Genomic DNA, 14,730 nt, shown 5'->3' on the forward strand with positions numbered 1-14,730 from the left:
CCTTTTCTTCTCAGTTCATGCTGTCCTTCTTTGTTGACTTTTGTAGCTTTCTTTGCCATGTTAAGCAGTAATTGTGTTATACTATAACATACTAGAGGACATAAAAAAACAAGATAACAATGGAAATATAGCCATCTTGATTTTTTTTTTCAATTTCTACTTCAAGATTTTTCCCATAAAGTTGAACCTGTAATCTGTATTAAAACCAAAATAGAAGCCAAACGATGGAACACGAGACGTTATCTGATCAGATTTTAAGTATCTTTTCTCTGATAGGACGTCACATAGTGAGAACACACGGGATTTAATTACAGCAGCAGTTTTAGCTCAGAGAGGAAAACCGATTTCAGATTTTATAAACCGAATTACACCTTTGACCAGTTTTGAAGATTATCCCAGCTCCCCCTGCTGCCCACCCCCCTGCTCTACTGCGGGGAAGCATCCTGCCAGCTCATTGGTCAGTCTGTGCTTCTGTCCTTTCCACAGAAAGTGTGTGGGCTGTCCCGACTGGCCACTCTGTGGTGGATAAACAAAGCTGGAACTGAGCTCTATGGCCAGGGCCGACCTGACCAGTCCGACCCTTCCCGAGAACTCTGGACCGGGATGATAAACCCGACCGCTGACAGGATGCATGTACAGCGCCTCCGGTTGGAAAGGTATGGAGAGCTTCTCAGCGCCGCCGCAGTACGACAGCAGCTCCAGGTCTCCTGCCGGGTTTGGCAGCAGGTGGGTGAAAACCACCGGTCTGTCATCGCAGCGCAGGAAGTTCCTCTCTCTGCCACACAGAGACAAGAAGGGAAAATCCTCCTCGTAACGCCCGCTCTGATTGATTCGCAGGCGATTGAAGAAGAAAACCAGGAACTGTTTATCTGGGAAAAAACGAGACAGAGGCATCAGATGCAGAAAATCTAAACTATCATAAAAACTAAAGAGACAGGAACTCTGAGGTCCAATCCATAGTACACTACAAGATCCTTTCTAAAACCTTCTTAAAATTCAATGAATCTGTCTCCAGTTGGTCAAAAATAAATAAGTGAACCCAGAAAATCTTTATCTTTTTAATTTTTTTTAAAGTCTTTTGAATGCTATAATGGGGAAAAAAACACTTTGGACAAAGCATAAACACTTTGGCCACCTCCTAGCCGGGGTGGTCAAAATTAATTTTCGCCACGGTAACACACGGTGACAAAAAATAATCTTTTAAGCATGGGTGCAATATACAAACAAGCTCTAAAATTCCTAGATAAGAAAACACATCAGTATTGGCATTGTTATACACTCACCAGACATAAGGTACTGCATTCAAAAAATATCATCCTGTATGCAGCTACTGTATATGGTAGGGCTATTTTTTTTAAAAATGATTCATAATACTGCACTTCTGCCCCATAGAACTTCATTCACCTGACTAGTGAGCAGGTCTACCTCTAGGGGGCAGTGTAACATTGATTCAGCAGAGAGTAAATAATACAGAGTTTATGAATTCACTATTCATAACTTTGTCCTCTATTTATTTATTGTGAGATTACTCATAAGTCTAATATTACAGGTGTTCTATTATCTTATTATTATTATTATTATGCAAAATTTGTTTTATTTCCTCTTAACTTTTCCTGTTCCCAGGACTGGAACTACAGATGGAAATTAGCTGGTAAAAAGGGGCTGTAATCTCATGAAGCACATCTTAACTTTTCTATAAATGGTCAAAGATAAAATAAGAAATCAAGTTAAATGGGAGTGGGTGAGAGCAAAATGGTAAAAACTGGAAATGAATGATCAATTAGATGTCTAGCAAGCTCAAGATTTAGAGAAAAATGTCTAAATAAATAAATGCTCCATTCAGATAGATTAACTGTCACTGGCTGCAGACAGGATTAAACCTGTACCACTAATGATCAGGGCGGTTTCAGTGTCATTTCAATCTGGGAGTGCAACCGAAGCATTGCTGTATAATTATTCACCTTTATTTTTTGACAAACTGGTCCATGTCATTAAAAAAAGAAAGAAAAAAGTACAACACATGTAAACACGCCTCTCCAAACCACTACAAAACATTATTAGGAAACATTAATCGAACAACATCAATTACAGTGATCAGGTTGGGATACAGGTAAACGCAATGTCGTCCATCCGTCAGCTAAAGGAACAATCATCAAACGGTACTAAAATAAGATGATCTAACCTTTAAAGCAGGTGACAAAGTTCTTCACTTTGGTGTCGTCGAGAAACAGCTGCAAGCATCAAAGAAAGAGGGGGTAACAAGTGGGACACGCTTTGTTGCATCGTTTCGCTTTAAATTGTTTCGTTTCAGCTTTAATGCTCACCTGTCCCTGATGGTCGATGTAGTAGAAATACTCCCTGATGCGGGGTTCGGGGCTCTGGCCCTGGACGTATGAAGCGGTGCTTCTGGAGGTGATGCAGCCGCCTGGCAGACAGCGAGGAGCGGCCAGAGTTCTGCAGCTCCGAGCCGCTAACCGGAGGAATAACATGACCAGCGGCTTGACAGGCTTTAAATGTTCCGGTTTAAAAGAGGGACATAAAGGACAAATTAAGCGCGGTGGATTTCTGTGTCCATCAGAGGTTATAACACTAAGCTTATGTCCTCATGAGTTTTGTTTACAGAAGTGTCCGGACAGTAAAAACTACGAACCGGAAGGGTTCCTCGTCTGTGTACACAGTGCTGCCCCCTGCTGGACAAAACGCCTTGTAACGTAATTTTACACATCCTGCCCCCTGCTGGATAGAGTGTTCATTACAGTCAAAATCAGCAAGGGTTTGATAAGGCATTTCAGCTCAAATGATCAAACTAATTAGAGCATGAGTAAACAAAATGAAATGTTCTAGATGTTCAACAGCTTTGTTTGTAGTGTCCTTAAATTTGATCACACATAAAAATATTTTAATAAATCTATCAAAACTATAAACTTGTGTTGTTTTGTTTGTTCCAATAAATAAATAAATAAATAGCTATTTTCCTTCATTTTGGTTGATTTGTATATATTGGCTATACCATCCGTAAATCTTTTTTTTTTTTAAACTGAAGCCAGTTCAAATGTAAAATTGCTTATATGTTTCCTTCTTTTTTCAATTTTTTTTGTCTTTTCTTGACTCCAGTATTTTATGAATAACCAATTTTTGATATCCTCTCAAGTGTAAAGTTTGCTACTTTGAGTTGTTGGTCAATTTTCAGGACGTGGGCTTGGTTCCCTAGTTTCAGGGGTTTTCATTTTAGCATTTCGATACATTTTGGTTTATTTCATGCCGTGTGAGGGCAGTTTAAAGATTGTCCTTTCCTGTTCAAATACGACTGCACACAAAGGAGGGTCCACAAATACACGACTGAGCAAGTTTAGTGTGTATACTGGCCTGCATACTATCTTGTCTTCCACCTGAGAGAATATCGTTGGGTTTAAAGTGAGAATGGGAGCGCAAGCCAGGCATTCTCAGCCAACAGCAGTGCTTGACCTCACTAATGCAGTTGTGAAAGAATTGAAGAAACATGTACTCCTCCACTTAAATCAGAGAGACACCTCAAACCACAACAAAGTTTTTTTTGGTGAGGTGCTAATACTCAAGACTTGTGGATTAAATACTTTTATATAAAATGGCGACATATGGAAATTAACCATTAGCAAATATGCACGGAAACTAATCAGATGGAGAAATTCAATCATATAAACACATTTGTAATAACTCTTGACAACACTGGCAACTTCCTGGTTCCCCCCAACATCAATCAGTCACCATAGTGTTACTAAAACAAGCTGAAGGGCTCATTTCTTGGGCCCTTTGTGACGTAATTGATCAGAATTAGCTTTGTGTGCACTTTATAAACTTCCTGTTTTATGAAATCCTGCAGTTTAAATCCAATATACTAACCCAGTTGTGTTTTAATTTTCAGTCTACCTGCATTACTGAAAAACATAACACACTGCACTGCACAGTAGGCCTATATTTTAAGGAGGTTACGACGGAGGAGGGAGCTGTGGGAGAACACAGAATAGAAAGGCCCTTCTGACACACAGGGAGCTTTAACCAGAGATAAACAACAAGATGGCTGAGAGACAGTGCTGCTGTTGTTGAAAGGCCAGCTCCTCCTTAAATCAGAGGGAAACAGAGGCTTCATTTGGCTGCACAGCGGGGACTTTGAGCAGCAAACAAAGCGGCCGATTCACTCCGTGGCCACTACTCGACCCAGAAGCCTCTCTGTCCGTGTGGCGAAGCTCCTCCAGGTGAAACCAACCTGTAGGACCTGATTACCTGCGGCCCGCCTCTTCCAGGTCAGGGTGGAGCAGTCTCCGCGTAGGAAACAACAGCAGACAGGTGGCGAAAAGGTTCAGAAATGACATTCTAGTTGGATTTCAGACCAGATCCATCGTCCTCACAGTAAGTTTGACTTAATCAGGGCTTTTCGTTGAACTTTTAAAGTTAACGCTGAAATAATCAGTAAAAGAAAAAAAAAACTCACCATAGCCTACTTTTAATTTTATTACTGTATTTTTTTAATTAAATGTGTATGTTCCATTTTCGATTACAATACTAGTTTAGACTATAGTATTTAGTCATGGCGTTTAACTCTTAAATCGGCTCCTTATAAACAGAAGTGTCTTCACCTGTTTAGCGTTCAGACTTGGCGCTGAAGTTGGCCTTCGATTCGGTGCGCCAGTGAAGAGGATCCTAAAACATTTTCTAGCTTTCGCTGTTAGAATAAATGCGTCACAAATCACAAACTGTTACTGTCCTTAGATCAGTACAGAGACATTCACGCCAGCTTTGAGCAGTCTAAGTAAAACAATGCAGTTTTTGTTTTTTCAGATAAACCCCATCTATGTTAATTTGATGCTGGGATAATGCTGAAATTATTGTTTTAGTGGTATGAAGAGTAACAAAGATCTTTATTTATTTATTTATTTAGAGTACAAAAACCCATTCCACCTTTGACCGGTTCAAGCGCTAGTCTATGTTTGACAAATTTAAGCTTTTCAAGGACTCCGTGTAAGCAGGTGTATTGTCCAAAACAGCTTTAAAGTAGTTCTGTTTTTGTTTTTAGTCATAATGTAAGAGTCTAACAAATCACAAATTGTATTTTTTTTAATTAACCCAGAACAGAATATGGCAGTACTAGGTTTTGACAGAGACCATTTAAGATGGTGTCAATGTCCAAAAAAAGTTAAAATTGCACTTCTTAAATCTTAATCATAAAAAATAAATAAAAGTGTCACAAAATTGGCTACACAGTGGTCGGCTTTGTTGCCTTGGAGCAAGAAGGCTCTGGGTTTGAATCCAGTCCTGGGGTCTGCATGTTAATTTGCATGTTAGAGTTTCCCTATGGGTGGGTTCTCTCTGGGTTCCTCCAAAAACATGCATGTTTGGTTAATCTCTGTAATTAGCCCTTAGTGCTGAGTGTGTCTGTTGATTTTATCCTGCGTGTCTCTGTGTTGCCTTGTTATGAACTAGTGACCCTATAAATTTCTGCTGACCGCTGGAGATGGGCGCCAGCCACCATGCAATCTTGTCCAGACTAGCGAATAAAGCCGATGGATGGATGATTTCACAAAGCAGAACTATAATACATATTTTTGTGTGTATGGGATAAAAAAAGCACAAACTGTATTTTAAAGGTTTTGATTCAATATAAAATAATTCAGTCCAGTACCAAAGACCCAATCTAAGATAATCTGAATGCCCAAAATATTTTGGGCATTAGCTCCATAATGTAGATCAAGGAAACCGCTCAGCCATTATAATAATGTTTGACAGTTCATGTGCTCTCATGACATAAACGTTATTGAAAAGGTTTGTAAGCAGAGGAAGGCAATTAACTTTCCCAAAGGACAACATCAGAGACTATGATAATTGATGAGGACAAAATTTTGATTTATATCAGGCATTTTATTCTCTTACATTGTTCTGTAGATTGGCTGCTTGTCGTCCTCTATTAACTTTAATACTGCAGCTTCTTCACGTATTGTATGCATTTCATATGCCATAATATGCCATATTATCAATTAATAAGTCTTATTATATTTAGTTTAAATTACTGGTAAGAGGTCGTAATAATAGTTTTTTTGGCCTTTCTCATAAATTATTTTTTGCTTTAGAGCAACTTTAAATTAGCATTTTATGCATTTTACCTAATCTAGTGTACAGCTGCGGTGTATCCTGTTTGTTTATGCCACGGTCAAGCCTGAATTTCCCCATTGTGACACAAAAAAGGTATTCTACTCTATTCTAAAATTGTCCCATTTATAAATAAAACAAAAACATGCACACATCGCAGACTGTGGTTTAAAGAATGTATAACCAGTGTTAAATGTGTCAGTCCGGGTTTTATGGGAGTAAATGTTTTAGATTTGAATGCTTGAAAACAGGTGGAATGTCCCTTTACTCAGTTCCTCCAATCAGGAGCCCGAGCTGCGAATCAGACGCGAGCTTCAGCGTGACTTCCGTCAACCTGAACCTGTTTTCACCGCAAAAAATAAAAAAAGATTTACAGCAGCGCACTTAGCGTTCCCTCTTCCATTATCCACGGTCATTTTCTAGTCGACTAAAGGTCTTTTCTGTGTAACTTTCACTCGACAGGTATGAGTCAACCGCCTCGCTCCAACCGGGGAAACCGGGAGAGGAACGGAGAGCGGCGGCCGCCCCGGGAATACAGGAAGTCCTCTCCGGACCACACGCGGTCCCTTCCGGACAGGTGGGGACACTGTTGGTGGGGGGTGGGGAGAAACAAAATAAATAAAATAAAACATGGTCAGCGGCATATAAAGTTACAAAGTTGGATATAAAAACTACCTGCCTAGCCAGCCAGCTCAAAAACAATAAAAGGTAAACTTTCTAATCAGAATACAATCTAACGCGAGATAAACTTCAGGAAGTTTGCTCTGCTCAGTTCAGTAGCAGAGGGGGCAGTTTATGAGGGTTGAGATTAACAAAAGGTGCTTTAAGTGGAGGACAACGAGACAACTCCAAGAACAGGAATGGGTTTTGTAGATGAAGACCATGCCATTTTTTTTTTACCTCCTCATTTGTTGACTGCTTTTCAGTAGTTTTGCATTTGACCGGGGTCAGTGTCACCATACTGGAGGCGATACCTGGACCTTGCAGAGGCTGCAGAGCTAGTACAAGTCCTCCAGCGGTTGCCGTAAGGTTTGCTGGGGCTCCCAAAATGGTCTCTAGAACATGGAGGAGATTCCAGGGCCGTCTGAGGTCCGTAACTCATCAGCAGAACCCGTATCGGCTCCTTTGTGCATGATTTCCAGCCTGAAATCGACTTAATGAGGGTGGTCTGAGGGGCCCCACGTCCTCCATCACTGTGTTTTACAACACTGGTCCTCAAGTCACGCTGCCCTGTAGTGTTAGTTTACTCTGCTTTAACACAGCGGATGAATGTGACTGCCGTTCACCAAAAGCCTGGTAATGAGCCATCGATGGACATGTGAGGTGCTGAAGCCGGGAAACGTCTAAAAACATCTGCTAAAATTCACCGGGATCAGCAGGTTCCTCTCTGGCGGCCTGTTCTTTTCCCAGACGAGAGTTTACTCTGACGTGAAAGGGTCTGGAGAAGCTGCGGGGGACGGCATGCTGCCGGCAGACAGTGTTCAGCAATATTAGTTTGTTATACGCACGGAGGTCCTGCAAACTACCGAGCGCCGTTTTGAGTTGCTGCTGCAACAATTCTTCGAATCGGACTAGCCTTTAAAGTGTTCTTTTAAAGTTTTTGAGCAGTGCGTTTACTGGAACCTGGCTTTTAATTTAAAGAAAACCTTTTTCTTTTAAAATGGTTCAAGTACAAATATATTTTTCCTAAGACTTTAGATGTCTCTCAAGACCTCTATAGAAACTCCCAATAAGGAAGAAAAAATAAACATAGCAACAAATGTAAAATATCTTGGTGTCCATTTGGACCAAACCCTAAGCTTAAAAAAACTCAGTAATTCTATGAAATATATCTTTTCCTTTAGGCATATTAGGAAAAGTTTAACAACTTTCACTTATTTTAGCGCCATTATAGTGCCACACATTACTCACTGTTTGTCCTGCTGGTCACAAGCCAGAGAGGCCACGCTAAAACCTTTCAGGTCTCTTCATAATCAGGCACTGAAAGTATTGAATTAAAAAAAAACTGTACACTGTAATATTCTCAGCAATTATAGCTTACTCAGTAAACAAATTTGAAAAGAGCATAGTAAGAGTATTTAAAATTGTGCATAACATTGCCCCACCCACATTAAAAATATACTCTATTCTGAGCAAAGGACTCGAATGGCCTAACCCACAGCTCACAGAAACTGTGCCATTCCAAAATGATCCTCTGCCTTTGCACAGACCGCCTTTTCATGTAAAGCTGCGAAACAGTGGAATCAAGTCTGCTGACTTGAAAATATTTTCTAAAAACTTACAGAAATATTTAAGTGAAAATAAACTGTCTGCATCAGTCTAGGTAAAATGTGCATCATACTATTTATGTGCATAACTGCAAGTGCTGTAAAAAATATTTTTACATTTCATGGTCTTTTAACTTAGAAATGTTAATCATGTTGTACAAATATAATGTGTATTTTATATATATATATATATATATATATATATATATATATATATATATATATTATGTTGTAAACCAGGGACTGCAGATGGGAAATTAGCAATAGCTAAAATCTGGTGCAAAGCATCTTTTCTTTCAAAGGTCAATGTATTTTGTACATTGTCTCGGCCAAATAAACTAATAAAAACAACATATAGATCAAAATATAAGAACACACCAAAAACATAATAATAATAATAATAATAATAATCTTTAACTGTAGTTAAAACCAAGGAATGTTGCCTTTTATATCATTCTCTAGTTTTCAAAGTATTCTAAATAAATCTTCAGTAGTAAAAATTTGTTGATTTTGTGAATATATTTTTTTACAATCTTGATAATAAAGCATTCTCACTGGATTAAAGCAAGGAACAAATACTTTTATCCACCTAGACTATATGGTAAAGTGTATCTATGTGGGTCATGTGTTCCAGCTCCTCCTCTCGACCCCCTTACAAACCTCGGCACGCCGACCCCCCTCCCAGCCGGGACACCACCCGGGTGAGGCATGAAGACTCCAAATGTAACAACATCTGCTCCAGGAGAGGTATGGCCGCTCTCTGAGCAAATATTTAGTGTCAAATAAACCGAAAGCGCCTCCGTGGGCAGCGTCAGAATCACAGGGCAGACTTTGGTTTCACCGCAGTTCATTACTTCCTTCTCTGGAGAGCAGTCTGACCGGTTTTCTGCTCTCATGTCGTCAGAGTTTCAGCACAGGGAGGTTGACTTCCAATAATTTCAAACCTCTAGTCACAACAACAGATTCTGAGAAGGAATGTATTTATTCTCAGACTTTGATTTATTTTTTCTCATCTTTTCAACGTGTAAGCTGATTTACAATTCAAAGTTTTTTTTTTCTTTTCTTGTTTTTTACTGTTATGAAACTGGTTTGTGACAAAGTAACTCAAAGTAAACGCGCACAGCATTTATTTTTAAAATGACATGCATGAAGTTAAAAGAAGGGATCCAGACCAAACAGGAGACCCTGCAAACCTAAAAACTGGTTTTACCTAACATGGCAGCAACGAACATTTTTAAACCACCGGTAAGAGGGCATTTCACATCGAAGGGAAGCAATTTTGACCCACTGTTCTTTGCAGAATTTTTTTTTTCAGGATGGACTCTACGTTTGATGTCTATGCCACAGCATCTTAGTTAGGTTTAAGGCCAGAATTGAACTAGGCCACTTTAATTATTATTTTTTTGAGCCATCTAGGGGTGAATTCCCTGGTGCTTGGGATCAATTCAATTCATTTAAATTTATTTATATAGCGCCAATTCATGAAACATGTCATCTTGAGGCACTTTACAAAGTCAAAATCAATCATATTATACAGATTGGTCAAAAACTTCCTATCTAAGCATCAAAGCCCCGACAAGCAGCATTCACTCCCGAAGAAGCGTAGAGCTACAGGGAGAGTCGTCTGCATTGTCCATGGCTTTGCAGCAATCCCTCATACTGAGCAAGCATGAAGCGACAGTGGAAAGAAAAACTCCCCATTAACGGGAAGGAAAACCTCCGGCAGAACCGGGCTCAGTATGAACGGTCATCTGCCTCGACCGACTGGGGTTACAGAGCAGAGCAGAGACACAACAAGAGAGACAAAAAGCACAGAAGCACACATTGATCCAGTAATCTGTTCAGCATTAGATGGTAGTAGCGGGTGAGCCGTCTTCTCTGGATGATGTCACAGTTAACAGAACGTCAGACCAGGTGTACCTACTATGAAGAAAAAAGAGAGAGAGCAAAAAGTTAAAAACTGAGATGGCAAGTCATTTCAATGTAATGCTATGCAAAACTGGAGAACAGTAGAAATCAGTAGAGTGAGGAAAAATAGGCCCTGATGTCCTCCAGTAGCCTAAGCCTACAGCAGCATAACTATAGAGGTAGCTCAGAGTAACATTAGCCACTCTAACTATAAGCTTTGTCAAAAAGTAAAGTTTTAAGATTAGTCTTAAAAGTAGACGGGGTGTCTGCCTCACAGACCAAAACTGGGAGTTGGTTCCACAGGAGAGGAGCCTGATAGCTAAAGGATCTGCCTCCCATTCTACTTTTAGAGACTCTGGAACCACCAGCAGACCTGCAGCCTGAGAGTGAAGTGCTCTGTTAGGAACATACGGGGTAATCAGAGCTCTGATATATGATGGAGCTTGATTATTAAGGGCTTTATACGTTAGAAGGAGAATTTTAAATTCTATTCTTGATTTAACAGGAAGCCAATGAAGGGAAGCTAAAATTGGAGAAATATGATCCCTTTTGTTGATTTTCATCAGAACTCTTGCTGCAGTATTTTGAATCAGCTTTAGACTTTGAACTGCATTTTGTGGACTTCCTGATAGTAAAGAATTACAATAGTCCAGCCTTGAAGTAACAAATGCATGGACTAGTTTTTCAGCATCACCCCTGGACAGAATGTTTCTAATTTTGGCGATATTCCGGAGGTGAAAAAAAGAAAACTCTGGAAACCTGTTTAATATGGGATTTAAATGACACGTCTTGGTCGAAAACAACACCAAGATTTTTTACTTTTATTACCAGAGGCCAAGTTAATGCCATCCAGATTAAATGATTGATTAAGAAGTTTATTTTGTGTCACTGTCCCGCTGCGTAACACAAGCTTGAGGCTTGGCTTCGTAAAACCTTGATGGTTTCTACTCTAATGATCCGATTGCCCTAACCTGACAACAGCCAGATGCATGTCTCGCTCCGCCTAGCTCCACTCACATACATCTGGGACACGGCCATAGGAATTGCCTTTATTGAAGGCTGGGCCTTATGAAAAATTCTTGCATATGATTGGATAAGCCTCTTGTCTGTCATCTTTATCGACGTGCTATTTCAACCACTCACACCAAAGCTAACCCGTGACGCTGACGAGAGCGACGCAGGAAAAAATGTGTTTGCGGCTCTAGTGGCATGCGTTTTATTGACAGTGAGCTGACAGGAAGAGGGGGGAAGACAGGCGGCAAAGCGCCGCGGGTCGGAGTCGATCCCGGGCCGACCGCGTTGAGGACTAAGGCCTCCTAATATGGTTAGCGCTAACCGCTAACCGCGTCCGCACGTCCGCTGCAGACGCGGACGTGCCCCGGAAAACAAAACTTGCCAAATCCGGTCGGGAGAAGGGCGAAAACATCGTTTCCACCAACAGAAGCCTTCAGAGCCGTTCTCTGATGTTCTTTTAATGAAACAATATTAGGTAGATTGGACAACACGAAAGAAATAGCAGCATCAATGTTAACGCTTGCTTCCTCGACGAGCCGCCATTGTTATCAAAACAGTCTCACGTCATGGTCGCGTCTCCACTACGTCACATCTATGAAATGCCAGCCCTGCGTCCTGATTGGCTAGACAATAAAATTGGTTGGAGAAATCACTTTCAACGGGCGATGTCCCAGATGGAAGTGAGTGAAGCTAGGCGGAGCGAGACATGCATCTGGCTGTTGTCAGGTTACTGATTGCCCGGAGTGAAAACTGTAACACGTCCCCTCCTCTTCCCTGTCCCGCCCAGGCATCGTGCTCATCTGCTCTGTCCTGACCAACGGCCTCGTCCTGATCTGCGTGGTCGCGGCTCAGATGGTGATGTCGGGCCTGTCGTCGATGGGCGGCATGGGCAGTTTCAACATCAACTCCAACTTCAACATGCAGGGCACTGAGCTGGAGCAGGCGCGGCAACTGGACATGGAGTACAGCCAGATGAGGGCGCCGGGCATCTACGGCGGCGTCGCCTTCAGCCTGACCTTCGGCGTCGTCTCGCTGCTGTTCGTGGTCGCCGGGAGCAAACCGGCCTACCGCACGTCCCGGAAGCTCCTGGTGGGGGCGTTGGCGTTCCAGGCGGGGGGCGCCGTGGCCTACGTGGTGGCCGTCGGCCTCTACCTGCACTTCGTCATCCGGGTCAACTCCACGGACGTGTGCAAGCGGCGGGAGATCCTGTACACGCGCAACGGCTACACGTGGATGAACTGCAGCGTGGGCGGGGCCGACGCGGCCGTGGCGCTGTTCGGCCTCATCACGGCCATCCTGTACACGGCCGGCACCGTGATCACGGTCCAGACCGTCAGAGGGGTGAAGCGCTACCTGCAGGAGAGGAAGAGGCGGGAGGCGGAGAAACAGCGGAGCAGGGCCGACCGTCGGACGGGCGAGCTGATGGCCGACAACGTCTTCGTGTAAGGCCCGGTTTGGCTCAGGAGCCGCTCCAAAGAAAGGAGGAGCCACTTAAAACGGGAGCTGAAACGGATCATGCAAAAATAACCTGAAACTCAAGATTAAGCCCAACTCTGCTGACATCTTTATCATTGATGGAATCTTCTTCTTAATGACAATTGTCTAATTTTTTTAATTAATTACACCAACAGAGATTTCAGCGTTTTTTAGTTCCATCCAGCAGCTGCGGGACTGATTCATACGCAGAGGCTATGAGCCACGTCATTAACGACAAATATAAAAAAATGAGCCAGTAAAATGAGGCCTAGAACTAAAGATGTTCTCTACAGTAAAACTGTGGTAAATTTTTTTTATTCTTCAGAGTCACAGATGAAGCTCAGGATTCAGTGTGGATGAGTTTTTGGATTCTGTAAATATACTTACCTCCAGTGATTGTAAATCATGCGGCTTATAATCGCGGCATTTATGGGGCGTTTCTCAGTAGTTTTCTAATTGTTGCAATTCCGATGTAAGACACTTTAGTTGTTGCTCTGCTGTAACAAAGCAGGTTTACTGAAACCAAATGAGCCCAAAGATCATTGACTTGTTTTTAGTGTGGGATCACGATTATAGTTTTGTTTTTAACACAAATACAGGTTGTTTTTTTGTTTTTTTTTCTAAGCTTTTTGTCTGTTTTGATAATGAAATGTATTTACTCAAATAAAACTGACTTGATTTAAAAGACGTTTGGTTCCTGTAATCACTGAACCTGTAGGGGGCGCCATGACGACCGTCCAGGATAATGGGACTCAACTTCAAATACAGGATTTTATTTCAATAATAATAATGAAGTGGAAGGAAATTGTTTCAATGCAAATTTACAAAAAAAATCTAAATCTGTGAATCCAGTTTAATCGATTAAATCTTATTAGAAATCGAGTCCAATTTTGAGACGATTAACTTCAGTTTAAACACAGCTGCTCTAGATGGATGGAGCATAACTGAGAAAAATGTCAGACTGCAAAATGAGAGACCAGGGACAAGATTCACCCTAAACTTACACAGCCTGAGCCACGATAAAATGTTAAGCATATTAAAGGAGCAATAAGTAGCAACAGCTTGTTATGCTGTTTCCTCAACGGTCCGTGTTTTTTCCTCCAGGTATGTAATGTATTCTGTTGTTTCTCTTATGGCTTGCAGGCTGCTGCTCTTTTGCCAACATAAAATACCAAATGCTCTGTTTTGTAAAACCCTCTTTATTGGCTTAGGAACCAGGAAGTACACGCTGCACCAAAGTCGTTCTGGACCGGACCTCTAATTCTGAAAGGACAACGTTGGAGAGGGCCGACTGTTTAAAGGGAATGTTGCTTCCTTCCTGGGGTGAAACATGGGAACGATTTTGGCTAATTTTACAGTAAAGTTCTCATTTATTGGTCCTGTAATGAGTTGAATGACAGACTAGTCGTCTAAAACTGACTGAGTCTGCTTTAAAACCTCAGGATTCATGTTCCCAGACGCTGTGTACCAATCTGAATGAGCTTCAGAATAGAATCCTTCAGTGTCCCACACTCAGGAGGAGCTGCTGAAACAGGTTTCCTGCTCGCAGTATTACTTTAGCTTTTGGGAAAAGTTTGGGAACAAAATTGTTTCTAGAAGTGCCAACCAGGTATAGCTGTGCCTCCAGAAGCCTGCAGCTATAGAAGGTGGCTGAATACAAGGCCTGCCACGCTGATCAGATCTTCATTTGCTAAATATTTTACAACAGGTTTTCTTTTCACCTCAATTATGTGCTACTTTTTGTTGATTCATCACATAAAATCGAAATTAAACAGATTGAAGGTTATGGTTGTAATGTTACAAAACATGGAAGTTCATGAGAAGGAATTAACGCTAGGAACTGTTTCCCTCCCTTGTCAAATTGTTAAGGTTCATATAAATGAAACAAAGTGTTGCATAAATTAACTTCAGACAAAAACAGAGTTCAGAGTCAACATGTTGCAGT

General features: G+C 41.4%; 2 protein-coding genes across 2 annotated transcripts; one reads left to right on the forward strand and one right to left on the reverse strand.

The window, feature by feature from the left end:
* Positions 1-239: 239 nt before the first annotated feature.
* Positions 240-2,839, reverse strand: cunh8orf82 (chromosome unknown C8orf82 homolog). Its single transcript, XM_036134258.1, has 3 exons — positions 2,325-2,839; positions 2,183-2,231; positions 240-869 (listed from the first exon to the last, which is right to left on the reverse strand). Exons 1-3 carry the CDS (start codon positions 2,487-2,489, stop codon positions 391-393), a joined length of 693 nt encoding a protein of 230 aa, XP_035990151.1. The 5' UTR covers positions 2,490-2,839; the 3' UTR covers positions 240-390.
* Positions 2,840-4,038: 1,199 nt separating this feature from the next.
* si:ch211-191a24.4 (uncharacterized protein LOC100150331 homolog) lies at positions 4,039-13,024 on the forward strand. The gene is made up of 4 exons (XM_036134260.1): positions 4,039-4,386; positions 6,583-6,697; positions 9,022-9,134; positions 12,097-13,024. Exons 2-4 carry the CDS (start codon positions 6,585-6,587, stop codon positions 12,753-12,755), a joined length of 885 nt encoding a protein of 294 aa, XP_035990153.1. The 5' UTR covers positions 4,039-4,386; positions 6,583-6,584; the 3' UTR covers positions 12,756-13,024.
* Positions 13,025-14,730: the final 1,706 nt, after the last annotated feature.

This window comes from Fundulus heteroclitus, unplaced genomic scaffold (genome assembly GCF_011125445.2).
Source record: "Fundulus heteroclitus isolate FHET01 unplaced genomic scaffold, MU-UCD_Fhet_4.1 scaffold_78, whole genome shotgun sequence".
NCBI classification, from domain to species: domain Eukaryota; kingdom Metazoa; phylum Chordata; class Actinopteri; order Cyprinodontiformes; family Fundulidae; genus Fundulus; species Fundulus heteroclitus.